Below are 19,495 nucleotides of genomic sequence, written 5' to 3'. Positions count from 1 at the left end.
CATTATTTTTGCTAATAGTTTTTTATTAAACGAAATGAAAGAAACTACAATGTGGTAATAAACTTAAATTCCCAAAAATAGAGATGATCACGTTTCGTGGTCTCTATTTTTACTGCAGTATCATACGAAATGCACCAAAACATTAGTTTTTTTTATTGTAAAATTACAAATTTAATTCTAATCGTTATCATATAAAAAGTGGCAAATAAAACGGCATTAGCCACTGATGACTTATTAAAAATCTACAGATCTATGTTTTACACACATTATATTTCAACAGATGAACACTTGAGGGCTTGTATCACTTACGCTTATGAAAATTGATAGTTGTATGTGGGCAGAGATAATTACCTAAGCAGCTACTTAAAACTGCTTAACACTTGTATTACAACACATAAAACCGTCAAATTGCACCACCTTATACACCATAACACAGTAAGCAATCTTAATTATCTTAATGATTTTCCAAACAGCAGAAAATGTTTAAACCACCAAAGCAGTCTCATTACAACAATACAATTCACACACCTGTCAACGCAAAAATGCAAACTGAGCTTTTATAAACAAAACTAAACTAGAATCTATAAACTAAAACAATATAAATAACACAGGCAATAATATACTAGGCACAAATCTTAATGTTGACGATCATTGAGACCTCTTTCTTCCATTCCGTCACTTTCTGTTACCAAAGCTCTCTCCAAAATTACCCTTCCTTCCTTATATCTTTGATTCTCCTCTGTGGCAAATTCATACATCCAGCCCAACTTCGCGTCACAAGCTTTGCATGAGACATCTCTCACCTACAAAAAAAACCTTCCCTATTATGTTTTTTCCAGTAATGTTCAAATCACCATGTGACGTCCCGTCAACATGACCCTATCTTGTACTTCGCTATATGTTAAATTCACCACTCGACTAAATAAGAAAGCACGTCCTGTTGCTCCCGTAAACCTCGTGCTAATTAATTCAGATCGGTTTGTTAAATTCGTATCACATCTTGCGCATGAGAAAAGGCGACTGCCTCCCATATGCTCGAGGAATATTCGTCCCATGATGATCCTATGACGAAAAATTTCGTTGACCTTTCACTCAGACAAAGAAAAGCAATGACCCCCACTCACCTCTGACGGGAAATTAGATCAATTAAACTACACAATATTTACGATGGTAAGATAAAACAAATCTACGAAATTACGAAAGATTGACAAAATTTGACAATAAAATTTAATAAACAAACGTCAGCTGACTCATGTAAACGTCATAACAAATACGAAGTTAGCGCCGTGACAATTGACAGTGTACAAATTGCGCATCTGCGAAGTTTATTTTAAAAGTTCGATTTAATTGGATTTTCTGAATTCGTTTTTGAATAAATGCATTAAATAAAGAGTCATAAAATGATAACAGATTATCCTTACTCACTAGTGGTATTTAATAAATTAATCTAACCACATGCAGCTAACTTCGTTTAATATCAGTTGTTAACCTCAAAATCAAAATTGTGTTTGAAAAATAAAAGAAAGAATAATGATGGAATTTCCACACGATTCTGTTTCTTTAAACGACAGTGCCATCATATTAAGTGATCGTGGTCTTATTAAAAAGAAACTAAGTTACAACGAAGTTTATGAAATAAAAAATCTTATAACCAATTTTATTTCAAATCATATCACAAGTGATAACCAGTGCATCGGTTTACGAATGACCCACAATATATACATTCCTTCCATTATTTTAAGGTAATTTTTACCCTAACGGTACATTTATTATCATTTAAAATTAGTTTACAGGAATTACAACACTGTTTCATTTTCCTACCTTTGGATGATAAAGAAACACTACATACAATAGAACAGTTATGTATAACATGGGTCATTTCATTTAGAAACAATGAAAAATGTGTTGCCACACTCACCCTAAATGAAGATAAACTCACTTTGGAAAAGCACTGCTGTAAGCAGACTACAACTTACAAAGATTTGTATTACATAATTAAAACATCAGGAACTACAGGTGAAAGCAAATATGTAAAAGTTGGAAAAGAGAGTATTGAAAGCAACATAACAAGCTTAAGCAAAATTTTTAAAATTCAAAAAACGGATGTAATTTACTTTGGTACAACACTAACATTTGACCCTTCAATGGTAGAATTGTTACTTGCTTTAAACAATGGGGCTTGTCTCTTAATCACAATCTCAAAATCACAGATTAATCCTACGTATCTCTATGATACTCTCTTTCATCCCCACAATGGAATAAACGTCTTACAAATTGTCCCATCATTGTTTTCAAGATGGTCTGAACAACAAATTATAGACATTTTGTTAAACAAAAAATTAAATATTCTTGCTTTTGGGGGTGAATGCTTCCCACAATCTCTATTAAGTTACAAAAGATCTGATAGTTTAAGAATTTTTAATTTGTACGGCATTACGGAAATATCATGTTGGGCCACAATTTTTGAAGTTGGAACAGCAGAAATTGAAAACGTTCCTCTGGGTGTTGCACTGGATGATACATTGGTAGAAATAAGAGATGAATCTGGAAATCCGATTAATGATGGAGAAGGCGAAATTTACATTGGAAGTACAAACAGAATTTGTTTTGTAAATGATGAAATAAATCCTCGCTTTCGCGCAACTGGCGACATTGCAGAGATTAATAATTTAGGCATTTTCTACAAAGGGCGCAAAAACGACGTTATTAAGCGCTTTGGTCATAAATTACACTTGTCTTATATTGAGCAAATGGTAGAAAAAGAAACGACTTTATCAAACACATGTGTTTGGTTGAAAAGTCAGTCCAAATTATTACTATTCCTAATAATTGAGACCTTTGATGAACAAACAAAGAATAAGATTTTAGATAAAGTGCGAATTAAATTGTTGCATACTTTACCAAAACAACACTTCCCAGATTACATAGATATCGTTCGAAAATGCCCAGTCACCTCACATGGTAAAATAAACAAAAACGCGTTGGAGTCTATTTATTTAAACAGAAGCCAGACTGTTAAAAAAACAGCTACCGACATCCTGGAATCGCTGTTTTGTAAATATTTTGGCATAAGCAAAATTCATTTAAGAGAGTTACAAGAAGCAACTTTTTTTGACTTGGGTGGCAACTCGATTCTCGCAGTTCAGTTTTTGAATGAATTTAGAGAGGAAGTAGGAGCAGATTGCCCAGATTTTGTTACAGCGTTGTTTGAGAAAGACATTGCTACATGTTTTCAAAACATCCACTGTGTACAAATAAATAAAAGAAAACGTTCAACCTTTAAAAATGACCACAGTAATGCTGCCAAAAAAACAAAAACTGATGTAGAATTGAAAATTGCGTGGACATACAATTTACAAGCGTGTGTGGATTCTTCGCCCCTAGTCTTTCAACTTAAGTACGTACTATGTTTTTTTTGAAAATATTTTGAAATTTATTTTTTAGGGAACAAATTTTACTTGCTGTTGGGAGTTTTTCACATATCTTCGTCGTATTAGATGCTGTCAAAGGTGAAGAAATAGCTAAGTTTGTCCTTCCAGATGTTATTGAGGCATCTCCTTGTGTGTCTTCATGTTGTAATTATTTATATGTAGGTTGCTTTGATGGATGCTTATACTGTCTTGATTTTAAAAACAACAGTATTAAATGGTTTTACCCAACGTGTGACCGGATTAAATGCAAACCAGCCCTCTGTCAAGAATTTACAAGTATAGTGTTTGGATCTTATGACAAACATGTTCATTGTATTAACACGAAAGTAAGTTAAATAGTTGATTTGTGTCTGATAAATAATGTAGCTACAGTTTTACAATCGGAATCGTTTACTCATTAAATGCAGTAAGTTATTGTTACCGTTCTAAGGCTGTAAAATTTTAAATTGCATCTTTGTTAACCCAACAAAACCATTAGAACGAAAACGGAAATATTACAAATCAAGGAACTTATGGCTAGTTAGTTAATATTCAAATTTATGGAATAATTAAGAGAATAATAATTAAAAACAATTGGTAATTTCTTTGTTGAGCAGTTTCAACTGAATTTTCATTAGTTATCACTATTCCGAATTTATTGAACATAAGAGAACCGATGGAACTAAGATTTCTCAAGCGGATCTTGTACTAAGATCTGGCTTTTCTGCAGTAAGTGTAAAATTTATCCATAAATTAGGTAAATCAGTACCAACAGTAAATAACTTCCGTGTCCTTTTTAAATTTGCAAACAATGTAGCAGACGACTTCATAAACACGTGTCTAATGTAGGCTCCTTTTTTAAATAAATGTCAATGCCGAAAGAACTTCCAACTCTGTTTTTACAGTTGGCTTGATCGAAACGCATTCCATTTTGATACTTCAAGAACAATCACTGAAAGCTTAACGTTCAGATCAAAGAGTGACATATTATTCTCACTCTCGTCATTAATAATTGTAAAAGTTCGTAATTCTTGTTTTTGTGTTGGCTATTCAAATCACAGAGTAGTGTATCTTTTATAATATCATCGGTCAAATCATCAATTTTTTTTCTGGAAGTTCCAATGACACTCTTTTTCTCACTACATAAAACTAATCGAATTCTATGCCGTAACGTAGTACCATTGTTTAAGTTAATTAATTTAATTAACACAAAATGGCGCGCAAGTTATCAGTTGATTTCGTTAATAAATTCATAGGAACCTATATGGGATTTTTTCATGCCTTAGAAAATTAAAAAGTAAAAAATACAATAACAAAAATTTTAAAATGCGGTTTACGAAAAATTAGTTGACCTGTGCAAAGAATAAAATTTTGGAAACGCTGACAAATATGATATCTTAAAAAAAATAACACTTGAAGAAGTGCTTTCGGCGTAATATTTTTGATGCTCGCGTGAACAAAATACTAGTCGAAAATCTGAAAACCAAATCGCTGTGTGTAGGGCCAGCATAACGGAAGTAATAAATCATCCCATCGGTTGAAGAACGTTGGGTCGGTGCACTGATGTCGGTGTTATATCCCGAGAGGGGCCCAATACACCCAATAAAATGGAACAGACAAAATAAAGCTTCAAACATAATTATTTTTATACTAAAATTCTGAAGTTTATAAACTGCACATTTTATTTATTTATTTATTTTATCTTGTTTTCGAACTATAATAAACATTTCAAACAATGTCTGTAACTTATTTCAATGTAAATTATATTCATGTGGTTAACAAATCAGATGTAATATTAGTGTGATTTTGACCTTATTCTAGAAACTAGTTCAAGAAACAATTAGTTATCTCGTATTTTTGGAACAAAATCTACCAAAATGTCCGATAACAGCAATTGTTTTTCATAGAAACAAACAGTCTTCAAAGCAGCCTTTAACAACTCGATATTACAAACATGCCTCTTAAGTTCTTCATGCGTTTTTTTCTCTCTTGTAATTATTTGTAATGTTAACGCCGAAAGTTTATGTCATTCTGTTATTTACTTTGAACATATATTTTCATTTTGTGTTAATATTTTTGTAACACCACGAATCTAAATTTTACTTAAAATCTTGTTTTACTTTAATCTTGTAAAACTAAACAATTATACCAGTTTAAAAACCCTTGTAAAGTTTCTGTCAGTCTTCAGATATAGTCAAATAAAAATATGCGTCAAATTCATTTAAATTCAATTCTTTCTTATCACGTTACAACGCGTTGCTTCATATTTTTTATGTCAAGTATATTTTCATATTTTGTACATATATGTTTATACACATTACTGTTTACGGAACAATGTTAATTATGGATTTATGGATAACTCCTCGTATAAGAGCAGAGTAAAGGGTGTTTGTCTTTGCTAATGTTTGATGGCGCCATCTGATTTAGAGTAAAATAAACCTAATACGTTGGCTCACTGTAGTGAAAATGCGCGTTGACGAAAAATTTGTCCCACGCCCCCTGGATTCCTTGTCCTAAAGCTCACTATTTAGGCGAAGTAAAATTTGTATTAGGTTGTCCAACTATAATATACTTAAACAATGGTAGTACTGAAATTTGTTCTGTTGTGGTCGTATAACATTAATCAAAAATTGCTTCACTCGAAAATCGTTTCATGTCATGATATCAATCATGCGACGTCTTCGGTCGATATCCAGCATTTTTATTTTATAAATATCACCAGTTTTGTATGTTTGAAGATATCCACATTTATATTTATGGTAGACTTATCATCCAATATTCTGCTCAAAGACTGCCAGGGGACGTCAATTTCGTGTTTCGTTAGACAGAATAAACAACTCTAGTAGCACATTAAAATTCCCTCGACACCGAAAATTTCAAGTTACTGTGAATGTATTTCACCAGTTACACTGCCATAAATTGAGTTTAATTCGAGAAGATGACAGCATAACTGTTGAAACATGCTGACAATTTGTTGAAATTTTCGGTTTCGTGAGGATAACGTATTTGTATCAGTATAAAAGATTCCAGAATATGCTACTAAAACTTACCCAAAGTTGTAAATATGCTTTACAGTATGTTGCATAATTCCGTAGCAACACTACAGCTTTAAGTCTGTTTAATTTTTCATTTTTCGATCAATTTTTATTTTATTTTTTTGTTTATTAAGTCATCGATCGTGCAAAAAAAACCCTTAAAGTTGTTGCTGTGCAAACTTTTCTCATAATCATCATATTTTTTCATAGAATGGTTCTTGCGTTTGGAAAACTTCTGTGGAAGAGAGCGTAACCGCCACACCAGTTGTAGAAAAGAAGAAAATATATATTGCCACCATTTGTGGGTCATGTCTGTGCCTGTCAGAAACCAATGGAGACATTTTGTGGAGGTTGAAGACCGCCAATCCGATATTTGGTTCACCATGTATCATTGACGATACAATCGCATGGCCGAATGTAAACGGTTGTATTTTATTTTTGTCAAGTAATGGTGACAAAATCGATGAATTTAAGTCTAACGGATATTTATATTCTTCCTTAATACGATATAACGATATGATCATTTTTGGAAGTCACAATCATAGTTTATATATTTTAGAAATTGATAATGGTCATCCAAAAATCAAAAAGATTGTAGAACTGAATGACGTCTTGACGACACCTTGTGTATTCAGCGATCGAATAGCAGTTGCTGGTAATTCTGGACGTATTTTTTTAGTGGACTTTGAAGGTGCCGTGGTGGCTGATACACTTATTCCTGGGAATATTTTTTCTTCGATAGTTGTGCACGATCAGAGACTTTTTGTTGGATGTAGAGATAATAATTTATATTGTATTGAAGTTAAAAAATAAAAATGTTTTGTTTTAATTTTGACATGTTTCATTTAATTACCAAACAATTTTAGTAATTAAAATTAGTAAAACTAAAAATTAAAACCGTGAAAGGTACCCAAACACTGAAAAATAAACAAATATACGGTGACTTTTATTTAGGATTTATTAAACATATAGTTAAACGTTTTGGAAATGTGAACTATTTTTCTCGTTAGATAATCATGTCTGCCAGAAAGTATATGTTTTCAATGTTATCAGTTGTTACATATTATACTCTATACTTGACTGAATCTAAATATTACTAGAAATTGTTATTTATTTAGTTATAATTTGTTATAAAAAACATGAAGATGATCGGCTTTAAAGTTACGTCAGACGCTTATTTCATTTCGAACAACTCCCCCCAAAAGAAATGCCGTTTTGTGAAAAAATAAGCATTGATACCCTGCAACATTTAGTTGACTTCCAAATGTGTACTGCAACCCACTAGTATGTAATTATGAGCAAATATTTTTAGTTTTAGTCTGTTGACTATAGAGAAGACTTGTTGACTCATTTATCTTTAATAGACGTAAAAATGCATTAGTACGATACTTGATACCTTGTTAAAAACACAACAGAGCTTTGCTTGGAAGGTAGGAAAAATTCTTTGTCCCTTTTGAAGATTTTTATTTGTTTTTGTTAATATTTTACAACAAGAGTTGTCCACAGTATTCCTAATATCACACTGGGATTGGATAATGCTGAATGTGATGAGGAATAATAATAAGAATACTGTGATGTTTTCACAAAACACGATCTATTAACATTTTGTGAACATTAAACCTATGATAATATGGAATGCGAAAGCTCAGTGAGTTAATACACAAAATTCTCGTATTTTTGGTATATTTGATCCATCACATAATACATCAGTGTGCCATATCACCAAAGATATTTTATGTCAGACATGCATATCTAATAGAACATAAAGCTATAAATACATTTTCACATAATGATTTATTCGTAAGATACAATAATTCCCATTGCAAATAAAAAATTCTTTAATATTACTAACAATTCTCATTTTTTCTTCAAGCTAATGCTTTTGCACATCAGGATCCTTAAAATTAAGCGATATTTTTTATTCACTAAGGTATAAATGTTACTGTATATACAAATTAATTGTGCTTGGACCAAGCTACAGAATTATTTTGTATAGAAGTAGAGTATCAATGCAGCGGTGTAAAATGAAACAATCATTATAAAAAGAACCTTGCACATAGAATACCTACATAACTCTGCTTTACCAAATATAACCGAATTCATTATTGTTCTTCATCCCCCAATTCGTGCTTGATCTTAGAGAAGTCGAACTCTTCTCCCGTCCCGCGCTTGAAGATATCCAGCACATCCAAGCAAGTGGTTTCGAAGTGAGTCGTAGCATCGTACGATTGCGAGATAAAGATTTGCGACTGTAAACCTTCATCCGTCGGCTCGTAGTAATCAGAAACCGATGTAAACTTCTGGCGAACCGGTCCCAGCAACTCTAGACCGGGCTTAATCTCGTTTTCGGGATTCTCTGTTTCAACTGTTGTAGATACCATAGCTATGAACCAGCCCTTGGCTGCTACTTGGTGGGTATAGCTAACGACAGAAACGTAGATATCGGAGTTTCTCCCGACTTGTTTCTGGGGAATGATGATTTGAGTAGAGAGAGCATCCTTGGTGTTAGCGATTGGGTGATCCATCAAGCAGATGCAACGCACCACGCGACCCTTCTTGCGTACTCTATCAGGAACGTAGGTTGGATCGCAGTAAACTTGCTTACATTTTGCTATTTCGTTGCCAGAACGCACTCCTACTACCTTGCCACCCTCGCCAATAACGATCTCATCAATTGGCTTGTCCAGCATATACGTGCCTCCGTAAATGGCTGACAGCCGAGCAAAACCTAGAGGAATATTTTCAGTGAAGTTAATATTGCATTGTCTATTAGCCTAAAAAAAATCATTTCAGGAACAGTGTTTTATGTCAATATCGAAGTTTCATTTAATGTGCGCTTTTAATGTTGTCTTAGAAGGTAGAATGTACAGAATCGTTTTGGAAAAAACTTTAATAAAACATTTCAACATTTTATTAGTTACCACTTTATTACTCACATTGTTTACCAGCCAAGAACGATTTTTTTAATGGTGTACTACATATAAAACAGTGACTAACTCTTCGTAAAGTAAACAATTTTAACGAAATGTTAATTAACTTCTGAGAAAAATTGATAAAAATGTGGTAAGTTGTGTCCATAACACCTAATACAGCTATTTTCTCTTTCAGCATATTTCACTATTTCAAAACATGATAATTACTAGCACCCAAACTAATATCTTGAATTTAAAATTTAATAATGTCGGCTTGTAGGTTAAATTAGGTGTTGTAAACGCAAAAATGTGGAAAAATATTTGGGTGAAACTTTCTCGTTTCTCAAGCATGCATGTAAAGTCCTATCGTTAAAACACGACTTATGTTTTTATCAAAATTTAAAGGGTCATTTTTGTTGGTTTCAAAAAATAAGGATAATTACTTCACAAACATATGACTTCCCATATCTCAAGAAGATATTAACAAACGTTGGAAATGACGTCATTAACTTTGTGAGATGACGAGTAGGCTAGTTTTTATTATTACTTTACTATCTTCACAATGCGCTAAAATGATTTGTAACTCAGAGTAATCTCTATGCTGGTGTCTCTAACAAAGACACAAATGAGAAACCCACACTTTTGTGTCCTACGACATTAATCAATATCTATAGTGTTTCTTGGCAAAATAAGGAGCAATTTAATAATGAAAATTGCTCCGACCGCACCCAAATTAGTAGAAATTAAAACTAAACAAAAGCATATAGACACTATATTGTCTAATAATACTTTCCACCTGTTGAAACTACAAATTTAAATAGGAGTAGAAAACTAAAATACACCGTATTAAACATCACATCTATCATTCAACAATTACTTTGACTACCTTTTAAAATACACCTACTTGATCGACCAAGTCTCCCACAAATCAACCTCAGCAGTCTTCTTTTACATGAACTGACCAATTAAAATGAAACTGATTTTTTTTTCGTAAAACCATCACTCTGTCATATCAGGTTTCAATGAAAATGCATCCATTTTGACACTTTTAATTGTTAATAAAATTTTCAATTTTCCTATTATTTATTTATTTACTTTCAAAATGTTACGACCCATTAAAATTAATTCATACCAAATTATTATCAAAGAAAAATATATATTCACCTAACAGCGTCGATATAAATTAAATTTGTTTAAATATATGAAATGCTCTTTTTTGAAAATGACTCATTTTTTTCGTTTTTAATACAATTTGACTGATGCCATAGAATTTGAGCATTTTTCGCAGTACTGCAAATACAAAAAAAATCGAAACCAAATATGTGCTATTTTAGGCAAAAAATGAAGTTGGACACACATCCAGAACACCGAAAATGAAAAACCATTAACTAAGGACAACCAATATGTACCATTAAGATATGAACAAACATAATAATTACTAAAAACAAATATTACCAATAAAAAATTTTGGTAAAAAATATGGAGATCAATACACAAAGTAAGAAAAAAAACTCTACTGAACTAAATATTATTTTAATGATAATATTCTGGAAGTACCACATACAAATTTCAACTGTAAGACAGTAAAGTCGTATTATTAGCACTGCGACGATATATGTAGCTTGGCCCATTATACAATGACATTAATAATTGTATTGAACAGATACGTTTATATTAATGGTGAATACGTGACTTGTGAGGTTTCTCTTTACTATTACTGTGAAATCAATATAACTATGCACCTAATAGTGCAGGTTCTATTGTTTACGAAACCCTACATCTTATATCTTTGAATTTAACTATTTATTTACCCCTCGCAACATTTTTACTTAACGATATACACTGTTAATAATCGAAAAATAATTTATTCTTGCTAAATGCACAATATTTAAAAAATTGTTGGATTATTTATTATTAATAAAACATCCTTCAACTCTAAAGCAAAGTAAATACTGCAGAAAATGCAAAGACGTGATTCAACAATTTTTCAGATGACCTAATCAACTTTTTATTGACCATGGATAAATTATTTCAACACATACAATGTAACCCTAAGCATACCATAGAAAAGGTGTTCCTGATAATAAATAATTATGATCGATAAAACAATTAAGTTTATCTATTTATTTTTGAAACGCTATGTATGCAATTGTAAAAAATGAGAGAATATTACCAAAGGATAACCAATATTAATCGTTGCAATGGTGTATTTCTTAATAGTATTTACTTATATATATTTTTTCAGATAACGTAATCAACTGGAAATGAATAAGTACACTTTATTAGTTAATAGTCTGTACCTCTGAGTCAAAATTAGTTCTTTATTACCAAAACTGTTACGTAATGTCTGGAGTAGCGTATAAAATTTGATGATCCATACTTATTTTTTTAGGAGAACGTGAAGTTAAAAATAATAACGAATTATTGCATCACAGGTAAAGAAGACGCATTAAGATGAGCTTAAGCCATCTATTTTTTTGGCGAGGATAAACCAACGAAGCGTTTTAGCGTTTACGTAATAATCTTAAAGAACATCTAAGATTCAGACTAATTGATTCAGTACTTTACGAGATTATTTATCTACTAAAATTGACAACACAAGCAATTGTAGAGAGTAAACTGAAATTTCATATTTAGCGGTTAGCGTTTTAGCGTTTACGTAATAATCTTAAAGATTCAGACTAATTGATTCAGTACTTTACGAGATTATTTGTCTAATAAAATTGACAAGACAAGCAAATTGTTGAGAGTAAACTGGAATTTCATATTCTAGAAGCAGTGAAAACCAGAGAAAACAACTAATTCAATAATCATCAAAAATATTTTTGGCACCTCATTATACTCTTTAGTATAATTTAAAAATATGGTGCACAACATGTGAAGGTAAACAGTTCAAAACCAGCCAAAAATTTTTTTAAAAAATGTTAAATTGTTAATTAGAAAATGCTATAAGATGAAAATAATTGCAACAAAAAAAGAGCAGGTAGTCTTGGTTGAAACAACTTACTGATTACCCTACTTTGAGCATATATATAAAAAATTAATACTTTTAATAAATTCATACATATATAAATTAATTAACAATAAATATGTATTTGTAATTAAACTCCCCAGAAAATTAATGAAGACAGTTATCCCCACCATTTTAGTATGGTTAATGATCATGATAAGTTCTCTTAGGACAAAATCAAACAAACAATTTAGAAATCTATGACTTAACATTATGACACACAACAGACATCTTTGCAATTTCTTCAGTGAACACAGACCCAAACAACCGTTAATTACCGCCAACCACAAGAAAAAAAACCCGTGGTGATCACTGAAGTGTGCAGTTGCAATTGCAACTTTTTACTTACCTTGTGGCAGTTCTCCTAAACCGTACATTGGATACAAGTAGGGTGACTTTCCATATCGGGCAAGAGAATCTGAATAGAGCTTAATTCGCTTAATTGTCTCGAGGGCAGGTCTTTTCAAATAGTCATCGTCCCTATATAAAGCCAATGCATGACCAGTAAAGTCCTGAGTATTCTTATCTAATCCAAATTTATCATAGAGAGCTTGCATATCTGCTGTGGTGGGATCAAAATCCTTCCATGTCTTTGGGTCTTCTTGTTGAAAATCTTGCACATAAATGAGGAAGTTCCTAAACCTTCTCTTTTCAAACATGCCCATTAGGTCTGAAGCCAACGCCTCTTTCTGGTCAACTGGTACCTGTGGAATTCAAAATTAGAGAAGAATCGCGCATTCTGCGGCATTACCTTCGAAATTTTGCCCCCCTTGTAGACATAGCTGCCCTCCACTGACTTGAACTCCAAATAGCGAGTAACGCCCGTGTGGATGAGCAGCTTGACCAGCTGGCCATTGGCCATAAGGAACTTAGGAATAAGGTCGACGTTCCAGTCCCTGCCGCGGCCGTACGAGTCATCGGGGGCGGGAGCTCCGAATTTCGAGAAGAGCTCCTCCAAGGGGCAGATGGATGCCGACTCGCCGCCGTAGTACTTGTTCCTGTCTACATGGAGGACCTTCTTGCCGGATACAGAGAGCATCCCGCTGAGGATGCACTCTTTTAGGCCGGTGCCCAAAACAATCGCGTCATATTCTTCATCCATTTTCACAAATTTACTGATAACACGGCGAGATTAATGACTGACTGCACGAAGTGATACGTCACGTCAATGGGCAATGACAGCCGGCATCATGACGCAACCAAAGTCACCAGATATTACCGTTAGAATCAGGTTGCTAGTCTCGAACAGTGGCGGCGTCAAAATTTGAGAACGCAGCGACTGATCGGGAAAATTTTTTTTAGTCGACCGCATATAATTGAAGACTTACATTATATATCACAAAACATTGAACAAATATATGACAGTTTTAAATGGCATATGTCCACTGTGGTAAAATTTCAAAACAGTTTTGCTATCGTACTCAGTACTAAAAAAAACATTTTTTTTTAATTACTTTATTTTCATTGGTAGGGTAAAGCTAAATTACACCACATTTTTCTTAAATCTAAGTTTCTTTTTATTTAAAAATAATTGCTGCAGTTATATTATACAATAAGGAAAGACAGTAATCCAACGCACCACTATTCTTTATATGTATACGAAAGTGACGTTTCTATATCGCACTTATAATAAATGGCGACACAGAAAATATCTCATCATAATGATTATTATTACTAACTGATAAAATCGCTTTAAAACCAAAGAACAAGCATAAATATGTTTCACTTATGGCTACCCTGGAATATGTAAAAAGAATACATATTCACAATAATATTAAAATTAAAGTGTTAATGGCTTAATAAAAAACTAGTTGTCTCAAATAGTCATATTCATACATACAATAGTCACATTCATACAATCTATAAATCAAATGCCCAAAACAATAAAAAAATCCATAAATAGATTAAAAAAATGGGAACAATTTATTTGAAAGAAATACAGCATATTTAGCTTAAGAAATAATCTCGTTTTTGATTATTTTTTGTACAAGAGCTTTAGCTACAGTCGTTTCCAAAAAAATTCGAGCAAGATGAGCAAATCAGGTTCTCATAGATCAATGGAAATATGACTTTCATGTCAATGTCAATTGCCCGAAATTTTTTGAAAACGAGGGTACTTCACGTAATATATTATTTCCGTATTATGGTCCAAATTACCATTCAGTCTACCAAGAAAACATGTTGGAAAAAAATTGCATCGACTTTTTTTTCTTATTATCATTTATTATTTCTGTTCTTAAAAATCTGTTGTCCATTTGCGAGTAGAATTGTTTAAATTTCTTCTACAATCCACACCATGATTTCCGTTTTGGGACTGCGGACTGCTGTTAATTCTTCCCAGTTTTTATTACTGTTTGGTGTGTCCACTTTACAAAATAGATGTTTCGTTTGAGGCTTTGCCTTCTATGTGACGAACAATATTTTGCAGTATTGTTAAATAACACTAAAAAGCTCAAAATACCTGAATATTATTTAATAGAAAATATTATAGATATATCATAAAATATCCTAAATTATATCATTATGGCATTCAGTGATACCTAAAAACGGTATATTTACAATTCCCTAGACATATACCTAAAACCTCCTCGATATCTTATTAAAGAAAATAAATAAGATTTAGCTGACAACTTTACAAAAATGTCTGAAATGTCGAAATTATAATACTCGAAATATTTTTAACTTCAAATTTTAGACTAGACAAGAAAACATGCTTTGAAATCGCAGTAGTACTTGTTGCGTAAATAAAATAGATGGGTTTTTTCAACAGTTGTTGAATTGTATTCAGCTACTTGTTTGTTTGTCATACCATATTATACTCTCTATTGTATTCTTTAACACAATGCACACTAATCTAAAAATAAGTTTATTTACACTTTTTATGGAACAGTGCTTGAAGTTTAATTAAAGAAGCTACCGTTAAATTTTCGTAAATGAGAGAACTTGTAATAGTAATAGAATGGAGAGAATATATAGGCGAACTGTTCAGTAAGAATTATTATCATCAAATAGAAATAAACGAACAAACTGAAAGCGGACCGGAAATAACAAGAGATGAAATGCAATGATGTTGCAGTAGTTAAAAAATCGCCTCTTATAGATGAAATAGGAGGACTGTTTGGTAGATACTTGTGTTAAGAAGGAGAATGCATTATTTTTTTCTTTCTCGGTATAGTGTCATTTTAACTTTATACATACGACTTATCAAACTCGGCAAAATAAGCCTCTGCTTCATTGATTACGTCGCCGTTTGAAATCAAATCCATTTTTTTCAGATTTGGAAACAGATGAAAGTCACAGTGTGTCAAATCTGGCGAATACAAGGTAATTCATAATGTGGCATACGTGTGAGCCGGTGCGTTATCATGGAGAAACAGGACTTTTTTTTCGACAAATGGGGCCCTTTCATCCTTAATTCAGCATCAAATGGATTCAATATGTCAGTAGTACTGTTCCGTGCCATTTTCCAAATATTCTGTGAAAATGATGGCATGCGAATCCCAAAAAAATAGTACCCATAACTTTTCCAGCCGAAGGGACCGTTTTCCCTTCTTTGGAGTACGTTAGCCGGGAAGAGTCCATTGTTTTCAATTTTTTTTAGTCATCAACAGTGTAGTAACGCTTTAGAAACTCCATCGAATTGTTGTTCAAACAGTGCTCCGAAGTTGTACCGCGATCCAATCTGGCCGATAGCTTCCTCATGCCCAATTTTTCGTGAAAAATGTTGTGCAGATGATCCAGGGAGATGTTTGCAATCTCAGCAATCTCTCTGATTCTTCACCCGACGGTCTACTAAGACGATATCGTGGATTTTGTTGACCATTTGCTGACGAAGGTGCTTGGTCCTTATAAACTGTCTACAACCTGATTTTGATTTCTTCACACGTTTTTCCGTTAAAAAAAAAGAAATCGAATTACATACCTATATAGTTCTTTTTCCATTTTTGCAAAAAATACGAAATTGTCAAGTTACAACAAGTGTTGTAACAAAACTACTTAACAAATTTGATTGAAATTTTAACAGGCATCGTTTGAAAGATGACGCTAGAAGATGGTTTACAGATTTTGAGATAGTAGTACCTACAGTCCTCCAACCCGGGTAGTTTTCAACTATCACACCGTCCTCGCACATGTCGAAATATTAAAACTGATGAAAAATCTATTGCATGTTAAGCAAGTTTTTCAGCCGCATGTATGAAACCCGTATATTGGTACCCCCTCTGCCAGAAAAAATCAGTTAGTTATCAAAAATACAGATTATTGGGTCGACGAGTCACCAGTCAAGTACTTATCTTTTTGAATGTTATCTATGCCCCGACTAGAAGTAAATAAGGAAGTATATCTGATGATCTGATTCGGCTTCAGTAAAGCCCTCAGAACAAAGACAGCGCTCTTCAGTATCCAAGTCTTGATTCAAGGGGCAAGAGATGTTAACTAATTGAAACTCTTATTATATTTCAAACATATATAAAGTATTATAATATCTTAAGAAACACAATAAAATGTAGTTGGTGTGTTGAAAAAACTCTAACAAGCCTATCAGCAACTAAACAACGTATTCCTTATAATATCTTAAGAATTTGATATGTTCAAAAGTAATTAAATATATCGGGTGTTCAATTAAAAAAGTCATCAAGTTAGGTTCGATTTTTTGTAAACATTGTGAAGTATGTCTATAATAATAAGACCTGAAAACTCTCTAGCAGCCAGTTCCCCTAAAGGGGGAATTAAACAAGAGCATTTTTCTTTCTTTTTTCTCTTCTTTTTTTCTTCTTCTAGATGAAATTTATCTCCGTTCTTTAATATCATTCACTTCCTTTTTGTTTTGCTTTCCCTAAATTCCTAAAGATGACCTTTCCAAAACCAGCAGGGACTAAATCCGGAAAACATCTTTCTGTTATTAACTCTGACACTGAAAGTCTTCCATTCGATTTCACGGTGACAATAAATATTTCAACTCGCAAAAGGATTTTTTGTTTGTAATAATTACCTGAACGAAATTTCTTATATTTTTAATTTACATCAGAGTGTTTCCTTTTTCAAATAACAAAATTTCTGTATAATCTATGAATGGCATATATGTATTTAGGCATAAAAAAACGTGGAAAAAAAATTTAAAACGGAAGAAGAAAAAAGACAATGCTTTAATTAAAAGATAATAAAAAGCGACGACATATTTTTCAATACGAGTGAACCCGAGACTTCTTCTTTTATTTGATGAAATGTCTTTATAACTCAAGCACGACCTTTCAGCGTTGTAAGATGTAACGGGTCCATAATTTAATGCGGTTTGTTCAGTGTTAAATGACATTTTTTCTACGTTACGCTCAGGTATTTTTGCTGTCTCCATTGTATTATATTTAATGGATTTTGATCAAGCATCGAATTAAATTTTTTATTATCCTTTTTCCAAATGATGTAACTTTTTTTAAAATGTTCTAGCAAACAACTTACGTTCTTCAAATTTTTACCGTGTTGAAATTAACTTCAGAATTGAATTTGAATTCCTTTTTTCGAAGGTTTTTTGTCGATGCTGATGCCTTTGAACCTACCTGATCCAACTCAAATTGACCTTAATTTAAGTCAACAAATAAAAAACCAAGTCCAAATCTAAAGTTAATTTCAGCGACGTAAAAGCAAGTCTCAGTTTTGTTAAAATAAATCATATTTTCACGAATAATTTTTATAGTTGTCTTGTTTTTACATGTGGATAAAGCAGCTACACTGTAGTGGCGTGCCCCAATTACGGATATGGAGGTAGGTACTCACACCTGGCCATTTTTTTATTGCGTCACCACTGACTTTGGTAGTGATAATGTGAGGAATAATTAATTTCACACACTTTTACGAAATCATGACATCTTTCAGACTTTATATTGCATTGTATTTATTATATATTTGTTTAAATTAATTCGGCATGTATTGTGTAATTTATAAGTATCATTTCTACCTTTGAAGGCTACGCTTCAAGGGGGCGGGATGCTGGGACAATAATTGTTGTGGAGAAATGAACAGTTTAGTGGTACCTAAGGCATTTTTCTCTGTTGAGCCTCATGCTCAGTACGTTACAAAAAGAGATTCTTGCAGTTCTGTTGCGCCTCATAGCTCAGCATCCAACTGGTTTTTCGAGTTATTACATAAAACAGATATAACACTTATAAAGTGTTAGCACACATGTTTCTAGAACAAAATTTTATTCTGCTGTCCCTGAAAAAGCTCCCAAAAATTATACGATTAACTAATAGTTCTATTTAACTCTAAACTCTAGAGTAAATGGAGACTGCTGACTGATGTGCAGCAAGCTTTCTTACAATACATATTATTGGCTATATCTGTGTCTTTATTATAATCTATTGAAAATAGAAATTTGTAGGAAATTATTGCCTACTACTTAAATGTCAAAGTATTTTTTGTGACATGAATCTAAAAAAAAAAAAATACCGGTTCTATACATAGGTATACCAACTACGTAACTATATGTATTGTAATTGATTTTGATTTTTTTTTGCACTTATCCTAATATTTGATTTAACTTAATAAGCAATTAATAAAAATCTAGAGATTTTTAAAATTCATATCCGCTTTGCTAACTAATACCTTACACAATGCATATAAAACTGATGTAAATTGTTGTTTATCCAGCATTTACTGTGAGTATAGTCCATTTAGAATTAAGTGAAAATGAATCCGGTATATTGTTCCTATTTTTACGATCAATCATTTTCAGTTATTTTTTGACGGAAAAATCCTGGATGAGCTTTATGACTTAATTAAATATAAGTATTTTGCAACAAAGAAGGTTTTTCCGTTACTACTCTTTTCACATTATCGTGGTATATTTTCTGTGGGGAAAAAGACGAAATTACCACCACAATAGCCCCAGTTTTTACCATCAAACCGTTGATAGTGTGAAAGTGATGTAAATCATCTGACAATTTCAAAAATATGCTAATGGTAAAGACCTTCTTGCTAGTCGTAAATAATGTACCTATAATTAAGTCATTAAACTCATCTAGCAGTCATCGAAAAGTACATTTAACGAATTCTTAAAACTTCAAACGACCATTTAGTTTAGTTAAGCACTCTGTTTACTAACGAAAAAGACTGAAAATTTTCTCTGTAAATTTT

The 19,495-nt window shown here is 32.3% G+C and overlaps 3 protein-coding genes across 3 annotated transcripts; 1 reads left to right on the top strand and 2 right to left on the bottom strand.

The window, feature by feature from the left end:
• Window positions 1–138: 138 nt before the first annotated feature.
• On the bottom strand, window positions 139–1,271 carry Ype (Yippee). The gene is made up of 3 exons (XM_064057797.1): window positions 1,125–1,271; window positions 855–1,062; window positions 139–803 (listed from the first exon to the last, which is right to left on the bottom strand). Exons 2-3 carry the CDS (start codon window positions 1,053–1,055, stop codon window positions 636–638), a joined length of 369 nt encoding a protein of 122 aa, XP_063913867.1. The 5' UTR covers window positions 1,056–1,062; window positions 1,125–1,271; the 3' UTR covers window positions 139–635.
• Window positions 1,272–1,307: 36 nt separating this feature from the next.
• On the top strand, window positions 1,308–7,274 carry LOC135130406 (beta-alanine-activating enzyme-like). The gene is made up of 4 exons (XM_064057788.1): window positions 1,308–1,742; window positions 1,787–3,397; window positions 3,445–3,757; window positions 6,656–7,274. Exons 1-4 carry the CDS (start codon window positions 1,531–1,533, stop codon window positions 7,256–7,258), a joined length of 2,739 nt encoding a protein of 912 aa, XP_063913858.1. The 5' UTR covers window positions 1,308–1,530; the 3' UTR covers window positions 7,259–7,274.
• A 96-nt stretch (window positions 7,275–7,370) lies between these two features.
• LOC135130358 (rab GDP dissociation inhibitor alpha) lies at window positions 7,371–13,553 on the bottom strand. Its single transcript, XM_064057724.1, has 3 exons — window positions 13,119–13,553; window positions 12,717–13,071; window positions 7,371–9,173 (listed from the first exon to the last, which is right to left on the bottom strand). Exons 1-3 carry the CDS (start codon window positions 13,467–13,469, stop codon window positions 8,548–8,550), a joined length of 1,332 nt encoding a protein of 443 aa, XP_063913794.1. The 5' UTR covers window positions 13,470–13,553; the 3' UTR covers window positions 7,371–8,547.
• Window positions 13,554–19,495: the final 5,942 nt, after the last annotated feature.

The sequence above is a fragment of the Zophobas morio genome, unplaced genomic scaffold (genome assembly GCF_036711695.1).
Source record: "Zophobas morio isolate AGI-343-1 ecotype UQ-CSIRO unplaced genomic scaffold, CSIRO_AGI_Zmor_V1 ptg000002l, whole genome shotgun sequence".
Lineage (NCBI taxonomy): Eukaryota > Metazoa > Arthropoda > Insecta > Coleoptera > Tenebrionidae > Zophobas > Zophobas morio.
The sequence above is the reverse complement of the archived record's forward strand: the minus strand, read 5'-3'. Positions and strand labels throughout refer to the sequence as shown.

Coding starts and splice junctions, on each gene's coding strand:
- Ype (XM_064057797.1), bottom strand. CDS start 1,055: ATGGGACGAATATTCCTCGAGCATATGGGAGGCAGTCGCCTTTTCTCA. Junction 804..854: donor TGTTGACGGGACGTCACATG/GTGATTTGAACA, acceptor TTTTTTTTGTAG/GTGAGAGATGTCTCATGCAA.
- LOC135130406 (XM_064057788.1), top strand. CDS start 1,531: ATGATGGAATTTCCACACGATTCTGTTTCTTTAAACGACAGTGCCATC. Junction 1,743..1,786: donor ATTCCTTCCATTATTTTAAG/GTAATTTTTACC, acceptor ATTTAAAATTAG/TTTACAGGAATTACAACACT. Junction 3,758..6,655: donor TTCATTGTATTAACACGAAA/GTAAGTTAAATA, acceptor ATTTTTTCATAG/AATGGTTCTTGCGTTTGGAA.
- LOC135130358 (XM_064057724.1), bottom strand. CDS start 13,469: ATGGATGAAGAATATGACGCGATTGTTTTGGGCACCGGCCTAAAAGAG. Junction 13,072..13,118: donor AGGGGGGCAAAATTTCGAAG/GTAATGCCGCAG, acceptor TGAATTCCACAG/GTACCAGTTGACCAGAAAGA. Junction 9,174..12,716: donor TTTAGGAGAACTGCCACAAG/GTAAGTAAAAAG, acceptor ATATTCCTCTAG/GTTTTGCTCGGCTGTCAGCC.